The 20,725-nt window shown below is 41.1% G+C and overlaps 1 protein-coding gene across 3 annotated transcripts in view; it reads right to left on the reverse strand.

Annotated features, from left to right (window-relative positions):
* The window catches only part of LOC144818798 (phospholipid-transporting ATPase ABCA1-like), a 3,252,877-nt gene that overhangs the window by 2,382,816 nt on the left and 849,336 nt on the right, over nt 1-20,725 (reverse strand). For all 3 annotated transcript variants that reach the window (XM_078676562.1, XM_078676560.1, XM_078676561.1), the window contains exons 10-11: nt 19,674-19,813; nt 12,188-12,304 (exon numbers count right to left, since the gene is read on the reverse strand). In XM_078676562.1, the coding sequence (XP_078532688.1) occupies nt 12,188-12,304; nt 19,674-19,813 (257 nt within the window). The remainder of the gene's footprint in view (nt 1-12,187; nt 12,305-19,673; nt 19,814-20,725) is intronic.

A 20,725-nucleotide genomic window follows, 5' to 3' on the forward strand; every position in this document is an offset into this window, starting at 1 on the left:
ACAGCCCCGGAACCCACAGACCACGCATGCAACCTGGGGGTCATCCTCGACTCCACCCTCTCCATGACCAGGCAAGTCAACGTCGTCTCTGCATCCTGCTTCAACACCCACCGAATGCTCCGCAGGATCTTCAAGTGGATCCCTCCTGACACGAGAAAAACCGTCACCCAGGCCCTCGTCACCAGCAGACTCGACTACGGGAACGCCCTCAACTCAGGAACAACAACCAAGCTCCTGAGACGACCACAACGAATCCAGAACACCTCGGCACGTCTGATCCTCGACGTCCCCTGACGCAGCCACATCACACCCCACCTGAGAGGCCTACACTGGCTCCCCGTCAACAAGAGGATCACCTTCAAACTCCTCATCCAGGCACACAAAGCACTGCACAACACCGGACCCACATACCTCAACAACCGTCTCAGCTTCCACATCCCCACCCGAAGTCTCCGCTCAGCCAACCTCGCCCTCGCCACAGTTCCTCGTATCTGAAAAACCACCGCCGGCGGCAGATCCTTCTCCTACCTCGCTGCCAAGACCTTGAATGCCCTCCCTACCAGCATACGACAGACTCAGGACCTGCTGGCCTTCAGAAGACTTCTTAAGACCTGGCTCTTCGATCATTAGCGCCCCCCCCCCCCCAGTGCCTTGACACCCTCATGGGTATGTAGCGCGCTTTAGAAATGCAATGATTGATTGATTGATTGATTGACACAGCCACACACAATAGAGAGCTTAGCTGTGCCTGGATGGGCCATCACTGGCAGGATATGATTGCAGACCTGGGCACAGCCCTGCTTACACTTGAATAGGTTGTGTCCTGCCTCTACACAAAGGGCTGCATTCTCTTGTAATTATTCTTGTGCCAGTACAGGGAAAGCAGGATCTATGGGGATTTCGAAGGAAAACATCTAGAATCTTCTCCCCACTTCAACGGCACAACTGGGTATACATATTGGCCTCAGACACCACCTCTTCAGTACAGTTATGGACCTGTGGATTCTCTGCCATAAGGAAGGAATGCTGTGGTGCTGAAAGGACTGCCACTCTGTTGGTCTGCTCCTCTTAAGGACTGCTGCCCTGATGTGCTGACCTGCGGTCTGCTGCCCTCCTACCTGGGTGAGTAGGACTGGATCTGCATCTGTTGAACCCAGGGACCCATAGTGACTTCAAGGGCTAGTTATATGGCCTCCTGACATTATCCTCAGGGACAGAAGGCTCCAGCAACCTCAACCCCAGTAGCTTGACTGTGCCATCTGTAAGTCTACCCTGCCAAGTGTTGCCACCCCAGTCCTGGACCCTTGGATGTGGACCTCAGGTGCTCTTTCAGCAGAATCCAGCGGAAACAATGCATTTCATCTCCTGCTCAGAGTAACCCAAAGCAGAACCAACATATTGCTGCTGCTGTGTGGGTCCCCTCTGTCACAAAAATGTGCATTATATCGCAGCCCACTGCCTCATTGGAATCACTGCTGTGCTATGCATCCTTGTCATTGCATCATTCGTTGATGGCAGCCTCGAAGACAATGCTGGACTCCACATTGCAGCCTCGCAGCTCCTCAACAGTGACACATCGTCCCAACTGTGAGATGCCTCTCTGACACTGGACTTCACATCGGAAGCCCTCATCGGCAGAATCCTGAAAGACAAATCGGGAACGCGCATCGCAGGCTCGCTGAATCTCGGACCTGGCGCACTACTTTGGCTGTGCAATGCATCTTCGATGCAGACCCATGCAACACTCAGCGAACCACGATTTAAGGTCTTTCCTTCAGCGAGCCTAACTGGGTTGGTTGGCATCTTGTGATTTTTGGTGCTATTTACACTGAAATCTTTAAACCTGCATTTCTCCTGTTGTACTGATAGATTTTTGTTGTTTTGGTCTTGTTTGATTTATTCAAACTTACTCCATTATTCTAAAGTTGTGTGGGATCCTGTTTGTGTGATGTTTTCACTTCACTACTGTTTGAAGTGTTGCAAAAAAATTTACACGTTGCCTCTAATTAAGCCTGATGGCTCTGTGCCATACTATCAAGGGATTGAATACAGGGTCATTTGGGGTTTGCTGGTGCCTTACACTGACAAGGATTGTGATAGGTCCTTAACCAGGGCTCACACCTAAGTCCACCAGTAACCTAATTTCTCAAATTCAGCAAATCATTTCAATGACAAATGACAAAATACTTCAGTAATCCAATCTCAAGACTCCCCCAAACACTGAATCTCCCTTCTAGTTCCACTTAACAAGTCTATACATTGCTCTCTATCGAAACACCTCAAAAGGCCCGTTATTACAAAATTATAATCGAAGTCTAACGACGCTGCTTGTTTGTTTGACGAATTTGAATTTACACTGGCAGTACATCTTAATAACCAGGGCAGATACTTAGTTGCACGTCCATGACTTATTACCTAATAGCTCCGTCATGGTACCGAAAACTGAAATTGAAAGGATTAGCAGTGAAGCGTGTGTACCTGATTCCATCTTTGCTCGGTGAGTCAACCATATGCAGGTATATAAGCAATGGCCTTTTATGCCAATGGGAATTTCCGCAGGGGACTGGCGCCATTGGAGGTAGGTTTGGAACAACTGTCTTCAACTTTATCACAGTAAGGATTGAAGGGAGTTGAGGTTAGGGGGGCGTGGCTTGCGCGCCGCGGTGACATGGCGGTCTGCGCTTGAGCTCCGTGATGAACAGGGGCCCTCTGAGCTTTTTAAGCTGATTACAGAAACCCCATATCCCGAGAGAGACGTCTATGCCTGCAGGAACACGTCGTGTGTTATTTACGATCTTTCTCCGTCCTTGACAGCTGGTGGAATGCTGTTTTTCTCCAGCTGTTTACACTGCTCGGCACTTCTGACGGATGGTCGCCATCTTGCATTCCTGTGACGGAGATCGGAATTTCTCCTCAGCTGACAGCGCGCTTGTCACACATTTGACAGAAATACGTCGGAACAGACTCTGGTTGGTTATTCCTGACCCCTTTCGTGACTTTTACGATGTTTCTCATCTGGTCAATGATTTTTTACCTTTTCAATACTGCATTTTGACAGCGCTTTACTTTATTACGCAGTGGCTTATTTTAGAGGAGTTCTGCTATATCCTGTTTTTTTCCTCACATATATTTGGCAATATATTTTGCTCTGCCCTGTTGGTTGTGGAGGCGCTTTATTATTGTTTTTGGCTGAGAATTTATTCGAGTGACGTGGGCTCCCTCCCACTCACCTTAATCTTTTGCTGTTTTTAGATATCTGCAGTGTTTGTTACGCTGTTGTTTTTTGGGTCTTTACCTGTATGGCTGAGAATATGGGCTTGCCCTCAAATGCCAAAGATACTAAAGCCTCTTTAAAGAGATTGAAACAATCATCTCCCACGCCTGAGTCTTCTCAGAAGGACACTGCGTCCACGCTAGAGACTATTCTGACGCGTTTGAATGATGTTCATGACATTGCTCAGTCAACCAAAACAAACACGGATATGCTGCAAGTTGAGGTGTCTGCCATCAGGAATGAATTTAAGGCTCTTTCCCTGCGTGTCTCCGCCACAGAGACATGGATTAGCGGTGCAGAAGATGTTGTTCAGAAACACTCTAGATCTATGGGCCAACTAGAGCGTTCAATGGCGGCATTGAGGAGAGACCTCACTGAGCAAGAGGATCGCAATCGTAGATCCAATCTACGCATTTTTGGCCTTCCTGAGGAAGTTGAGAAAGAGGCTCTCTCTATGATTGATTTTATATCCAATTGGCTTCCGGCTACATTGCAAATTTCTTTCCAAAGAGACTTTGAGATAGAGCGAGCACATCGTGTCCCCACCTTCCGCTCCAAATCAGCCTCACAACCAAGGGCTATAATTTTTAAGCCACTGCGTCATCAGCAAACGGAACAAATTTTGGCGCACATGAGGAAGGTTAAGAATGTTTCCTGGAATGGCCATCGTATTTCCATTTCTCAAGACTTTGCCAGAGATACAGTGATAAGAAGGAAGGGCTTTCTAAACCTACGGAAGCGACTATCTGAGATGAATATCCCCTTTTCCTTCTCTGGTCCCTCAAAGTTTCGAATTACCTTCAAAGGCCGTTCCAGAGTTTTCGATGAGCCTGCTGACCTGGCATCCTTTTTGGATAATCAGATGGAGCTTCAGATGGAGCTTCAAATGGACGCTTCGCGTACTTCTAGTACTTCCGGCACTTGAGATAGATGTCCAGGCCTGTTATGTGTTTTTTCTTTCTCAGATCTCTTAAGTTTGTCTTTTTAGATCTGGGTGGTGGCATGATGGTCCACCGTTCTTACTGCTTCTCTGTGTTTTGAAGTTTTCTGTTTGATGTTCTCAATTATATGTGCGATATGTTCTCTTTCTTCACTCTCACTCCTCTTCCTCCCTTTCTGCTGTTTCATTCGTTACCACGTTTGAGATATTCTCTCATTACTCTCTATACTCTCCTGTGGATTGTTTGTTTTCTATATTGCCTCTATTGTGTTGATTACTCCTGTACCTCTCTTTTCTCTTGGTGCAGACAGTTCTGCAACTAGTGATGTCGTTTATACCTGACGCCTCTGTGTCTGCGACAGTATATGTCAGAGTAATGTGTTTGTCCTTTTTAAGAGCTGTTAGGTTTGTTTCTTTCCTTGGTGTAGTGGTGTCTGGGTACACGAATATTGTTCTGTTTTGAGTCACTTAACTTATATACGATGTTTTATTTTCCTACGATGATGTGGTTCTTCTTCTTTTTCTTTGTTCTTTTCATACATGTCCCCCTCTCCCTTTATGTTACAGGTTGTCCATGGCTCGGTGTACTCTCTTTGTGCTTTTTTTATTCTTTTTGTGGTACTGCTTAACTTTCTAGGTTACCTTTTAATTTGACTGTCCTGTTAATGTTTCTATGTCTTTCTTGTTTTCTTTTTGGTTACCAGTGGTTTATTTTAGTTTTCTTTTTCTTTCTTTTCTTCATTTATGTTTTGGTTCATTCCTTCTCTGCAGTTTCCATGATATTTCTTTGTCTTCCTGTTTATAATTGGCCTTTCTTTCCCTTTGCTCCATCTAATATGAGTTGGATTGATATATTCTTGTGTACCTTTTGCTGTTATGTATTTTGACTCTTCCATCATTTATTTATTTCCGGTACTGTCTTATGGATTGTTACTGGTATTGCTACAATGATCCCTATTTTTTCCAGTTATGTTTTTAGTGATATGCTTCTTATACTTGTCTATTTCACTTATTTATTTTCTGCTTGTTCACTCAATGAATATTTATTTCTTTCCTTAATGTATAATTCTATTGGATTCAGGATTATGTCAATAGTGCAGTTTACAGTGCTTTAATATTTTATTGAATATTCAGGTACATTTGCCATATTCTCATATGAATTCCTACATCTCTCATAACCAGCTTTACGTATTTTACGTCCATTGATTGATTAATTGTTTTCTCTCGCTTTTTGCATAGTGCATAACTGATATAACTCCTTCTATGTATTGTTCCCCGATAGATATATAGCGTCTTCTGGATGTGCTTTATTTACTCTTAAACATGTCTTTATACCTATTCATTATATTGTTACATGCATGTTATACGCAGGTTGTTCTCATAGAATTTCATGTTGATATATCTTATAATCCTCTAATTTCACTTTATTCCATAGTCATGTTTTATCTGTTCCCTATTAATTATACTTCGTCCTGCTACACAGTGGGGCTGTAGATTGCTGATTTCTATTCTATTTGCTCCTTATGATGGTTCCCCTGGTTGTCGTCCCACGTTCCCCCCTAGTATGAATTTGGTCTTTTTCAGACCCTCTCTGCTGGCTCTTCTCTTTCTTCTTTCTTCTTCTTTCTTTTCTCTTTTCTCTTTTCGGATTTCCCCAATGGTTTTTCCTTTTTGGACATTGTTGTTGAATGCTTGGACGGTTGTCTTCATGTGGGTTGCTTTCTGTCTATTATTTTTAACCTATGTTATTGTTTGCTATACTAGTCAATGCCTGGCTTGAATGTGTTATCTCTTAATGTTAAGGGCTTAAATCATCCTGTGAAACGATCCAAGATCTTGGATTATTGCAAATCTCTCTCTTCAGATTTAGTCCTATTTCAGGAAACAAAAATATCTACCCAAGAAGCATTATTCTTGAAGAAGGATTGGGTTTCAGATGTGGTTTGTTCTGATGCGTGTGGCAAAAGAAATGGGGTTGTCACTTTGATTTCCAGGAACTCAGGTTTGTCCATAGTTTCTTCTGATCACGATTCTGAAGGTCGTTGGTTATTAACTAGATTGTCTGATGGTTCTTCTGATCTTTATGTTATGAACATCTACGCCCCTAATAAGGATGATCCGGCCTTTTGGAAATCAGTTGCCAAAAAGTTGAATGATACGCCTCATTCCGGTAACCTTGTTGTTGGAGGTGATTTTAATTTGGTCATGGATCCCATTCTTGATAGGAATTCAGCTTTCCAATTTCGTCCTCCCAAATCTCATAAACAAATGCTTAATATGTGCTCCCTTTCTCATCTGCAAGACATATGGCGCCTTCATAATCCTACTGGTAGTGATTTCTCCTTCTTCTCTTCACCTCATTCTACTTTCTCTCGTATTGATTACTTAATAGTTCACTCTTCCCTTGTTCCTGCTTCCTCCTCTCCGATTATTCATCCTATTCTGATTTCTGATCATGCCGCGGTTACTTTTAATCTCTTGTCCTTTGCTCCCAAATCGAAAGCTAGGTCTTGGAGGTTAAACACAGAACTTTTATATGACACTACCCAGGTTGATGAATTTTCTAGCGCGATTGACACTTTTTTTCTGGAGAATGAAGGATCAGTTTCCTCCCCGATTGTTCTCTGGGAATCGTTCAAATGCACTTTCCGAGGCCAGGCTATTAAATGTATGGCTAAAAGGAATGCTGATATTAAAAAAGAACTTGCAGATCTCGCTACCAACATTAAATCTCTGGAATCTTCCTTTCGTCACTCTAAAGATACATCTTGCCTACAGTCAATTAAGCTCCTCAAATACAAATACAACACCATAGTTACTAAGAGAGCCTATATTGGGGTTCAAGCTCAGAAATCCAAAAGGTTATTGTTAAAAAATAGAGCGGGAAAGATGCTCGCAGCTACATTGAAATTCCAAGATTCTTCCTTTAAGTCTTCCCAAATCTCTTCTATTACTAATCATCTAGGTGTTAAAAAATTTCAGACCGGGGAAATTCTTGAAGTTTTTTTCGTGATTTTTACAATAACTTGTACTTACCTTCTGATCAGGCCTCATTTGAACAATGTCAAGAATTCTTAAAATCTGTTCCTATCAAATCGGTTTCTCTGGAAGATACTACTCTTTTGGGTGGCCCTATCACTCCTGATGAAATTACTTCCACAATTAAGGCTACTCGTTCGGGGAAAGCTCCAGGGCCTGATGGTTACCCTATTCTTTTTTATAAAACCTTTCTTCCTGTAATTGTTCCCAAGCTTCAGTCTGTGTTTGATGCTTTTATTCAGAATGGATCTGTCTCTGGTACTGCGGCGGATGCTACAATTGTGGTTATCCCTAAAGAGGGAAAAGACCATTCAGATCCCAAAAATTTTCGCCCCATTTCCCTTTTGAATATGGAAGCTAAGATCTTTGCTAAGATTTTGGCCAAGAGATTAGAATCCTTCATTCCTACATTGGTACATTCCTCTCAAACTGGCTTTGTGAAAGGCCGTCTTGCACGGGACAATATTCGCACATTCTGTCACATTCTTGGAGCTGCCAAACGTTCTACTCTCCCTGCTGCGGCCTTGGCGCTTGATGCTGAAAAGGCCTTTGATAAGGTTTCTTGGCCATTTCTGCGGGCCGTTTTATATGCACATAATCTTGGTGACTCCTTTATTAACATGGTTATGTCCTTATAGGCCCAACCCAGAGCTAATATACGTGTTAATGGTGCTACGTCTTCTTTTTTTAATCTTCGCCAGGGCACCAGACAGGGTTGTCCCTTATCCCCTCTTTTATTTTTGTTATCCATTGACCCTCTCCTTAGATTGATTGAGCTGAATCCGGATATTAAAGGTTTTTCGTTTGGTTCTCACTGCATCAAAACTGCTGCATACGCAGATGACGTCCTTATTTTTTCAGACGATATTGCCGTGGCTATACCTGCTATCTCAGATACGATTGCCCTTTTCTCAAAGGTTTCTGGATACACCTTAAATAAAGAGAAAACAGAGTTGTTTCCCTTGAATGCCTATTGCTTCCCCACACATATGGGTTCTGCTGGCTTCAAATGGCAGTCTAAACACTTAAAATACTTGGGTATTTATTTCTGTTCTACTTTATATGACACAATTGCCTATAATGAAAGACAGACTATTCTTAAAGTGCGCCGTCTTTTAGATACCTGGTCACCGAAACACATTTCTTGGTGGGGTCGTCTTCAGACTCTTAAAATGATGATTACACCTATTGTTAACTTTGTATCCTCTATGCTTCCGGTGAAACTTTCAGATTCCTTTTTTCATGAAGTTGACGTTTTGACGTCTAAATTTTTATGGAATGCTAAACGAGCGAGATTGGCTTATAAATTCTTACGGAAGCCCTATGATATGGGAGGGGTTAATCTGCCTGACTGGGATAAATACCAAACTGCCTTTTTGGCTTCCCAAGGTGCTCTTTGGTTTTCCTGTCCCGTTAGTCATGTGCCTTCCTGGCTGTTCATAGAACAGGAATTGGCTTCTCCGTTACCGACTGCATCTTTTAGCACTGCGTCTACCTTATCTATCCCTTTTTCCCGCTCTATCATTTTAGACACTCTGTCTGCGGTTCGAAAAGTGGACAAGTTGGTAGCGTTTCCACTTCATAAATCTAGATGGTCGTCTATTTGGCGGAACTCTAAAATTAAAATTAATATTGATCCTTCCTTGATTTCATACTGGGCGTCTAAAGGGATATCGTTGGTTAAACATCTTTATGGTCCTAACGATGAGCCTCTACCCTTTTCCTCTTTAGCTCAACAATTCTCCTTAACTAATTTAGATTTTTATACTTTTCTCAAAATAAAGGTGGCACTTGCTAAAGTACGTCTTCATCCTACTTCTTCTACGGTTACTCTCTTTCAAATTTGGTTAAAATCTGGTCATGTTGCCTCAAAAATTTATAAATTTTTATCTACGCCTTCATCTTCCCCTCATACGGTTGCTAAACATAAATGGTTACGTCATTTTGAACATAGTATCATTGAACAAATTTCTTCAGATACATGGCAGATGATTGGTAAACTTTCTCTTCGCAATAAAATCGCCCCATCGTTAATGCAATCTAAATTTTTCTCTATCAATCTTCTTCATTGGACACCTGTGCGCCTACATTCGCTCAATCTCAAAGAAGACAATCTATGCTGGAGTTGTGGATTATCGCCAGGAGATTTTTCACATATGTTTTTTAACTGCTCTCTACTCCAACCCTTTTGGGACCTCATTCATAAGCATATTATGCTCATCTTTGATATTAAATTCCAACTTTCTCTTCCATTAATTTTATTGGGCCCTCTTGCGGCTTCATCTTCTCTCCCCTTAGAACCCATGGAGCTACAATTATTAGATCTTGCACAAAAGATAGATCCCGCACCCTTCAAATATTAATTGTAATATTCAGACATCAATATCACTTATCAATCATATGATACTTGTAAACATCAAATTGTTCTCCCAAGAATCTTGCGGAATCAGTTTCTTCCAGAAAAGAGTTCCTTTATTAATCAATCATAACAATAGCCTATTGTTATGATTGAATAATAAAGGAACTCTTTTCTGGAAGAAACTGATTCCGCAAGATTCTTGGGAGAACAATTTGATGTTTACAAGTATCATATGATTGATAAGTGATATTGATGTCTGAAGGGTGCGGGATCTATCTTTTGTGCAGTATACTGGAGAGACAAGGTTTTGTCCTTCTATCATTGGGATTCAGGGGATTGTGTCCCAGATCACCAGCACCTTCTTTCTTATAAAAATAATGGGAACTTTTTGTTTATAGTGCGGGCAGAGCAGTCTCAATCCCCTTTCTTCCTTTTTCTATAAATTATTAGATCTTCTCTTGACCGTCGCTGTGAAAGTAATTCTTATGGAATGGAAATCCTTCTCCTCTGTTTCGTATCATACTTGGTGGGCTTGGGTTTCCTTCTTACGCAGTGCTCATACTTCGGTTGATCAAGCTCATCTCTCTCCGTCGATTGCTAGTGGGGTCTGGACCGCTCTCGTCAATTACATGGATTTGTCCTCACAAGGGTTGGTTGACCAATATCCCTTTCGTATGTCTGGTTGAATGGCGTCTTGTTTGTTCTGATTTATTCCTTATTTTTAAGGTTTATTCATTGGGAAATCCTTCTTTCCTTTTTCCTCTCTTTCTTCTCTGTATCCTCTTTTTTCCATCTGCTCCCTCTTACTCTCGCTTTTCTTCCTTCTTTTTCTGCTTTTTTCTTCTTCTGATTATATCAACTGATAGCGATACATTTGTGAATGGTTTACATATATGCTAAGCTGATTGATCTTCATGAATGCCTATTTTTATTTCTAGCAGACTACTTTTATTTATTATATATGGATGCATTTCATATGTTTTATTATTGGATGTCATCTTCTGATGGTCTGTTATATTGCTCACAAATGTATCACTTTATTTACATTCTGTATCTTCATTTGTTTATTTATAACAATAAAATCTTTTGAAATCAAAAAAAAAAAACAGTAAGGATTGAAGGGGTGAGTAGTTGGTGGTGAGGCAAAAGGAGATAGAAAGATATACTGGGAGAGGAGCTAGATGGAGAAAAGAGAGGGAAAGTGGACGGAAAGAAAGAGCGGAAGGGAGCAGAGCTGGTTCGAGCTTTTTTTGTATTGCTGCTTTTTGTTTCCTATCCAGCAGTGCCTTCATCGTGGATGCAATCAAACTTGTAAATATGTAACGCTTGTGTATTAATTACATGAACGCGGAAAACATCCAAATGGAAGACAAAAAATGCTATAAAAATACATAACTGACATAATACATAAAATAATTCAAGTCGAATGAAATCGCACGTCTACAAGTACAAAACCAAGCTCCTGTGCTATTGTCTGAAGGGAATTTTCCGTGTTAAACTAAAATATATATTTATGAGTGAAGATCAGGAGTGAGAGAGGTATAAACAAATCGAATTCTAGAATCTTCCAGTCTAATAGTTTCTAGAGTTTCAAATAAAAACTAGTAAAATAGGAATCCATTTCTGTTTATGTCCTCAACTGCATTGCTTGCTCAGCCTTAATTTTTCTTGCTCAATAAACATGTTCCCTCATTAAATCCCTAAAAACTATAATGAAGATATCAATCTCTGCTATAAGGGATTAAGTAAAAAATGAAGGGGTATTTCTCCAATATCACAATAAAATGAAGGGGTATTTCTCCAATATCACAATATAAAATGGGGTTTCAATTTTCAGTTTTATTGACCGACCATAGAAGAACTTTCCAGAAATAGAGAGACCTAAGGTTAGCTTCTGTAAACAATCTATCAACCTAGCCTCTACACTTATGCAGTTTGGCGTTGTATCATTACGCATGCAAGACCAACTCAAGCTCTGCTAAGATGATTTCTTGAAGCTCGAAAAGGTTTTACTTCCAAAGGTCAACAGAGGTCACAATGCGCAGGCGCACGAGATGACACTCGAGTCTACCTAATACTTACATTTAAGCCCTCAAAACTCCTGAAAAGTAATGTGAGCTCTATCTAAACCCTCAAAAATAACTACAGTTAAATCAATAAATGAAATATTTAAATGTTTATGCTCATTAGGAGAATGAGGAGTCTGTTAAACTTTTGAGCTCAGCCATTGGCACTAGAATATATATATGTAATTATGTTTATGGTAGCGTTAGTCTTTACTTTTTTCAGAATAGGACCAATGCCAAATTAACAGATAACTGTGTTGGCATTTCTGAATTATATTTTGTATGGTAAAGATAGAATATAACAAAGTAAAAACATTTCCAGTGTAAATAAGAGTTACATATCGTATTATTTTTTAACTAACAGATATTTACTGTTTTTGATTTATTTACAGAATGTCTTGGTGAGAGCCTTTTCTTGTGAATATAGAACAGATTTTTTGGACAAATAAAAAGCACTTGAGTTAAAATGATGGATTCACGTTTTCATTGGAGCAGCTCTTCTCTCTTACCCTAAGTCGATTTACTTGCGGACTGCTTTGAAGAAATTGCCAGATGACTGGTCCATGCACATCCCAGGCTTCGCCATACTCCTTCATCATGCCAATTTCCCGGAAAGTCTTGTTTGCCTAAGGCCATTGCAGAGAATATGATCAGTATAAGAGAGGTATCAAAGTATGTATTACACTTCGAAAAGATTAATGTTTTGCCGTGTCAAAATGCAAATTAGCTATTGATAAAAACACACATTGCGAATCAGTGCAAAACGTTCGAGGAACAGGTACAGACCTGCACCAAGTAAATTGAAAATATATAAGGACAGTCAGTCTGGGGGTTAGAAATCTATTGGTTGGTCTGAGAATGTTAGTAAACTGTGCATTTTTTTCAATGCGCTGCCATTGAACATGACTCCTAATTTGTAAGGTAGGAGTTCCACAGTGTTTCTTATGCATTGGTATTTCCACATGGTGATCCTGAGTTGAACGATAGAGTAAACTTCGGATATATTTCATAGCAGTCTGTCAGAAATAAATGTAAGACCTACATCATTAGTCTCTCACCAAGAACAGTCCTTGATAAATAACACAGAAACTAAAATTAGCTCCATTGCAGAGACTGTTAGGATTACATATTCCATCTATTAACTTTCGTAATATTTGTTTGACTTGTCAGGTCAGTATTGATTGATTCATATGAAAGTACACGTTCACTTAATCGATGTGGCATGTTGACGGATGTATGACGTTACAACGCATACTTTTACAACGCCTACCTTTACAACGCGGTTTTTACCACGCATACCATTACAACGCATAGTGCTTTGGGGCGCTGGATAGTGAATAGTTTAATTTACTATTCCAACTCCAGTCCCCGTGGATAGTAGGGAAGGTTATTGGATAGTAAATTAACCTATTCCCTATCCTAGAGCGCCCCCCAGAGCAATGCGTTGTAATAGTATGCATTGTAAAAGTTGCGTTGTAATGGTAGGTCGTTGTAAAAGTTTCGTTGTAAAGGTTACATACCCATGTTGACTAGTAGACTAAAGTTGATACATGACATATATCCAATGGACAAGGAAGCATATTCGGTACAAAATCATTATTCAGATTTCACACAAAAGTGCACACGTGCCCTTTTAATACCACTGGGTAGATTGGCAAGCAGTTACATTTCACATCTTATAGGCTGTGACCTACCTGGCAGCTCATTCTGGCACCTTTCTGAGGATCTCCTTGCATGCTACACGTTTATGTTCCACCATTTCTTGGTAAAACCTTTTTTAATTACCTTATGAACCTGATTTATTAATGGCCAGGTCACATCAAAGTGGTGTAGCTGTATAGCATCTGTGAAAGGGCCAATCCCATACACAGTGCTGGTTGTATAAATCCAAAAAGAACAAATGATGGATTGAATGCTGAACGAATCAAACATTCTCCCCCATTTGCGGATCTGGGTTTAATCCATCATTGTTTTGCTTACTATGACATCTCAGTTTGGACCCAGCCATATGTAAATCAGTCTTGACCCTGTGCCTCATGGGAACAGCCCAGCCCTAAGTGCCAGCCAAGTCCTCCCTGAACCGGAAACAATCATCCTGGGACAGGTTTGAGGGTATCGCCCCTCATCAGCCAGGCTAGCTAGTCAACTGTGTATTCATATTTATAAAGGCACACTAGTGCAACCCCCTATTAATTACATGGACTGAGATTTCAACTCCATAAACCATTTCTCTTTGAGCAAGGGATGTTAGAAGAGAACGCAGGGGCCCATGCAACCTATATTGGTCTTCTCCCACTACTGTCAAAAGGAAATTGGAAGCTGCTCCCCACATGCAGCTTTCATTGTGCTAGCGATTAGTGGTAAGGATAGATCGGAAGTCTTCATTGCTTTATGACCATTGTAAAACATTGATTCATTTCTTATTGAGTCACAAGGATGGGATGAATAGAGCATTGCCTCACCCTTTACTTTCAATAGTCAATAATCACCAACCTCCATTTGGGTCCACTAGGGCCCACTAGGGAATGCTCTACTGTCTCCTTCCTCTCCGTAGTGCTACACTAGTCATCCCCGTAGGGTGCCCACTAGTGAGTGACTTTCTGGGGCTCGATGAATTTCTCTTCTTGGGTGGTAACATTCAAAGCACCTACCTACCCCTCTTCAAGTGTCTGGATTCCCACATTCCCGTTTCGCTGAAGTGGGCTAGAACTCTTTCCCCTTGTCACAAGTTTTTGCAATGTTCTCCTTATGAAATGCACAAACATTTGCAGCTCATGGTAGCATTTTATTGCATTCCATTTTCATTTGCAAAGCCTGACATTTTGTATAACATGGGCCGTGGCCTCTGTGATGGCGAAAATATTTAATTTGTAACTACCAGGAAGGACATAGCTTCACCGGACAGTGCTAACTGGAGCTTTGCTTTTTGCAAATCATTGCAATATGCTAATAGTAAATCCTGATCTTTACACTTCAAGACTTTCTGATTTGCCACAGAAACTCTGTGATTTTGTGGGCCATTTCACAATTCCTCTGATTACCACCACTACATGATTGATAACATTATCGCTCATCAGAATTTTTTCACAGTGGGCTTTCTAAAGGAGGTCCTGTATGACAGGGGCTCAAACTTCATTTCTTCACACAAGAAGTCCATGCACGATAAGTGTGGAGAAACTTAGCGGTTCTCTATTTACTTTCACCCAAACCAATGGGCCTGCTGAAAGCTTTAAAAGAACACTGAATGAAATCATGAGTGATCCTAAAGAACAATTCGGGATAATGTGTAGCTTCTGTATCTCTTGTTTGCCGAAAAAGCAATGCCACAGAAGGGAGAGTGTATCTACCTTACCTGTCCCACCTTCTTCTTCTAGGCTCTGGCCCTGGCACCACCATCATGCAGTGCATAGGTCATTTGCATTCTGTGCTTGTGGTGTTATATGCTCTGAAATCAGTTGTATCAAGAGGAATCTGTGAAAGTTCAGTATCATCTACCGTCTGTGTAATGCTTAACAAAATCAAACATTTTGTAGAGAATTTTCATTTTGGTGCTTTTTTGAAAGCTCACTCCTTCTTCTTCCATGTTCTGGATTAAATTAACGGATTACTTTGTAACCATGTACCCTGACTATGTATTTTGGGCTGAATGTAGGACGTTTGACACCAGAAGTCAGCCTAGCAGTGGTCAAACTGTTTAAACTCAGAACATCATTATCTCATTGCTAATGAAGGAGCAGGATGGAGAGCAAGCACAAATTGATTTGGAGCAGGTTAAAAATATTGAGGTACATTCAAGGTTCCATGGGCGCTGATTTCCAATTAGTGCAGCTCTTCAATACAATGTCTGATTTTTCTCATCAGGAGTGAGTGAATATTAGAATGAACTATTGCAAAGGACTGTATACTGTTAAACTGCCCTCTGTATTGTCTGCGGAAAGCACTAGCCCTCCCAGTTGCCGCAACGCCACTCTGCACTTCATATAGCATATAAAAGGTGTCAAATGTCTTCTTAAGAGGGATTTAAGTAGGAGGTGAAAAGGGCAAAGGGTAAAAAACCTCCTTGGCAATTTTTAATCATTTTATTGCACATCAAGATTAAGATACAGCAAGTCATCAAGCTGCATCAACGTCAAAAGGGAGGATGAGCCAAAAAAGTAGAATACAGAAGAAATCCAGCAAACTCTTAAGCCACACAGGATCGAAAATCAAGGGCAAAGATAGTAGCAAATGGGTGATCAAAGTCTTGTAATATAGATAAACAAATATGTTGTGGTACATTAATCACTTGTAGATGCTTCCTTAAATGATTTAAACAGAAATGAAATGCCCTAAAAAACTTCCATCTTGAATTGAAAACACTGAATACATTTTCCTAGATACATCGCCAATTTGGAAAGAACAGATCATAGAACTAGTCGACACCTAAATCCAGAAACTGATGGCAACAGATGGGCATACAAGGAAGCCCAAGTTTGACTACCTTTGTTCTGCATTCTGCTACCCCACTGCAGCACTTCCCACTCAACATTCTACCCCCTCGTGAATGAATCCTCCAGACGGTTAGAACAGAAATGCCAGTCCACTGTGTACAGTGGGTGCTGTTTTGTTTGTGTCACACAGGCGTGCAAGGGACGTGCAGCATGCATACCTGTAAGCTCTGGTTAAGCTTTTAATACTTTTGCTAGTGGCGTAACAATAGCCCCACAGCCACCGCAGTGCAAGGAGTCCCTCGAGCTCTAGGGGGCACCCCATGGCAATGTGCTGGTGGGCCTGAGAGCTCCTGACAGAGTCCTGAGTGTGGGGGGCCTGTCCATGCACTTTGCAAGCCCCCCCTCAAGTTTTGTTCCTCAACTGACTCTTGCAATTCTCAGTATGGATATAACAACAAACTTCTGATGAGAAGTGCTTCATTAAAAGCAGATTGTGTGATAGGAACTAGGGCTTCCTTAATATTGTACATAGAAATGTGACTCCAGCATAATGTGTGCAAAAGGTGCAAGCTAGGTATAATGAACTTGATCTGAAAGTGAAGGTGTGTGTACTGAGAGTCACTATAAGTCTATTGTAGAGTTCAGTTAATTACACCTCTGCAATATAAAAAAGTTAGATGTGAGCTAAATTGAGCTAGAAGGAAAAACAGCTTCAAGAGATATAAAAAATATTAGTGAGTTGGGAGCAGAATTGTGATTAGAGTATAAAATACAAAGTAAATATATAAAAAGTACAATTACTTATGTACCTCTCAATTGTCTTTCTCAATAATTATTTATATTTCCAACCATTCATTCAGATAGTAATGATTGTTCTTGTCTCAGCCAGCAGCTAGGCTCCACTCTGGCTTTTCCTCTGCTAATATCTGTGTAGTATTTGAATCAACACTGAGACACTAACATCTTCCTCAGTCCCTGACAAAGCAACAGTGTCTTAACTCTCACAGCAGCTAACCAGGATGAGGGGGTGGGGTTGCAAATACTTCTACATAATTCTAACATATTGCTTGAGGGGTCCTAGTGGGCTTATTCTTGACTGCGATATATACTACAATCAGAATTGGATGCATCTCATTTGGAAGGCATTCAGAAACCACCAAAATGTTACCAATTCCTCAAAGGAGGTGGTAACATATTCGTAAAGAGAAAGCTATCTCCCCAGTTGGACAGCTTTGCCTCTGGGAATCACAGCGGCGGCTCCTCCGTAAAGGCGGAGGAGCATCGCCCCACTGCTATTTAAGCAGTGAACAAAAGTAAAAGAAAATGGTAATAACAAGACGTTCTTATCATTTTGTTTTTCGATGCCGCACTCGGAGCCAGGTGGGGGCGGGGCTCTGTGACGCCAAGCAGAGTGAGTAGTGGTTGTTGCTCCTCTTAGTGCACATGACAGTTTGGCCGGCCCTCTGGGGCAGGGCAAACCGTCATGCTTATTTCTCCGTTGGGCTGTGTTGCACAGCTCCATGGAGAACATGCACAGCATCTCCAGGCACTGCTTGAGTATCCAAACAGGAGGCTCAGAACAATCAGGAAGCTGCTTCTGAAGCTTCTTGATGGGAGAGCCTGGAAGCCTGAGTGCTTCTGGTGTTGATGCAGACTTGAAGAGTATGCAGCAGAGGCCGTGGCAAAGAAAAAGGTATGTTCATTTTTTAATTATTATTATTTTTTACATTTATTTCCACCCCCGCTTGGCTTACCACCCCGGTTCTAAGGCAGCCGCTACTGGGGAATCGTGTTGGGCCCTCTATGCCTTACCAAATTAGGTAATCTTATTTTTTAAGTAGCACTTTTTAACGTGGCTTAACTCCGCCTTGTAAATAAGGCCCCCTTTCACGCTACACTTAGGGGTCGATTCCGATGTCGCTAAAAATACCTTCCCAATGCAATTTGTAGGCTTACCTTACGACCGACTCGTTTCCGGAGCTTTTTTCTACAAACGAGTGTGTACGATGCGTATTACAGGCACATTTCTGACAGAATCGTCTGCTCCAAATCGTGCTCTGTCACAGACCAAACTGGCTCAGGAAACACAGAATTCGAGTCGTACGGAGGCTTTTTACAAGCAGTTTCTGAACACGCAAGTGCAATCCATTTTTTCTACACGTCATACAGGGCGCCGCTTCCAGCACCTCACAGCATTTGGACGAGGCGTATTTAAGCTCCCATTCGCACCAGAACACATTCAACGGGGATGAGACAGAGTCTGTCACGTCGTGTATGTGCTTAGCTGTGTAGAATTGTTTGCATACGTGTCCATTGGGTTGTGTTAATGCTGGACTAATTGGCATCGTTCACGTCCGAGTCTGTTGTGTCGTTTTAATGCTTGGCTACAAGGAGTCATTTGCGTATGAGTCTATCGCGCCAGGCTCCTTTCCGGACGTAATTGTTTTTTCCGGCCGAGTCGGTTGTAAATTTCAAGCATCGCATCGTACTAAGCCATTCGGAAGGTGTGTGTACGGTTGGGTCGCAAGATATGACAGGTCCGTGTTGGGAAAAACATTTTCCAGCCGAAATCGGAATCAGGCCTTAGTGTGAAAGGGGCATGCAATGGGTGTTGCAGTGGGCACTCTGCCCCAACACTCATTGGTTTTGACGCGGCCCCCTATTTACAAGGGTGGCATAAATAAAAAATGTATTTAAAAACTGATGATTTGTAACTTCTATGTGTGCTGCACAAAGCAGCCTGCATTGGAGTTACAATTCACTATTCCGGATTGAGGGAAGGGACACCTTCCTGCACATAAACAATCATTCACCCCAACGTAGACACCCTTGAAGTATTGTGCAAGGGTACCTGTGTCGGCACTAAACAGCTATATTTAGAGCCAATGCTAGGGGAGACGCAAGGGTGTGCAGCATCCTTGTGAATAAGGAGCATCCCTACATTTTCAGAATGGCGGAGCATGGCCTTAGCAATGTTTGCTTAATGCCACGCTTCACCATTCCCTTGTGCATATGGCCCCTTGTGTCACATTGCATATCAATACGAGTCACAATACGTGTCAAATCTAAAAAAAACAAAGACTATCCATGTAAAGGTTGAAGTTTTGCGGCTACATTTTGCGATGAGCCTGTGCATCTGTCTGGCACCATGGGCATGTTTCATAATTGGGTTTCGATTTAAATTGCACAATAGGTCATTAATATCGAGGGATTTGTCTGGAAGGTTGTATTACACAAAAGGTCCTTTTGTTGCTATTTTATTCGATCTGTGCTATTCTGCATCTATGTGCTGTTTAGCTTCACGTTACATACCTGTAAGTAATGTGCTAATTTTCCATCCATTTTACAGCATTTAGAACTATTTTGAATCATCAAACATCAATGCTCATAGTGCCAGAGAATACCAACTACGTATATAACAGAGGGTTAGTGTAATTATCGCAGATTTTGAATCAAGGCATAGTCATTGGATTGAAGGCATAATCCCACCGTAAACATTACCTCCATGCACTGACTCATTGCCACATTGTGTATTATCTCATTCATGACAAAATATCCAATTCACCTCTTTAACAATTTGACGGGTTACAGGATTGTCAGGCGTGTATAAAACCTTCCCCATCAGGAGTGGACGAAACGTGCTCCACAAAAACTTCAGTCCTGTTGTATTTTCTAAAGTATTCATGAGATTTTGGCAGAAGTCACCTGGAGGGAGTCAAGGAATGCAGTGTTAGCATGTTATTTCACAGTGTGCAAATTCACTTTAGAAAATCTAGCAAAATGAAATGTAGTGCAAGCATTGGATAACATTGTTTGAAATTGTAAGGTCTGCAATGATTTCTGTCATTAAAAAAACAATTATTCACATAAGAGTTGACAGAAAACAATACAACACATGCTTGTATTTCAGATTGAAAAAAAACATAGATTTCAAGTATGTTATAGTTAGGAATTAGCATTTACAAAAACCTTAGAAATTCATTGAACAAACCATAGGTTTCAGGGGTGTTATAGTTAGCTGGACATTTCACTTGTACAAAACCATTGAAATTCCTCCATTATAGTTAGTTGTACTAACTGTAACTCGCGTGCCCGCAACCCACTGCTGATGATTTCACATATTACATCATTCATGACATCGTCAGTGACATCACTGATGACATCATCCAAGTGACAATCTGCTACAACTGATCATACACTATTATAACTTGTCATCACTCACTAAAAAATATACAGTACCATTTTTAAAAGAATGACACACCAACACAACACAATTTCCAGAAGTCGTCCACCAACCACACTCCAGGGATGGACAAACAGACGAGGCAAACCCAGATGGATGGTGCAATTATTTTATTTTCGTTATGTCCAACAACACCACCGCCATGACGCGTTTCAGCCCACGTGGGGCCTTGATCACATGACATGTGCAAGTGCAAGTAAGTACTTCCCCTTCTGAGTCACAGATATAGAAAAATGACCATGTTTTTGTAACTGTATCAATGCTTAAACTTTCTGTCAAATACAGATCAGTCCAAAATATATGCTAGAAATTCATATTTGAGAATTAAAAGCCTGCCTGTGAAAATGTTGTGTTAGGTTATATAATATCTCCAG

Source organism: Lissotriton helveticus, chromosome 2_1, assembly GCF_964261635.1.
Source record: "Lissotriton helveticus chromosome 2_1, aLisHel1.1, whole genome shotgun sequence".
In the NCBI taxonomy this organism is placed as follows: Eukaryota; Metazoa; Chordata; class Amphibia; order Caudata; family Salamandridae; genus Lissotriton; species Lissotriton helveticus.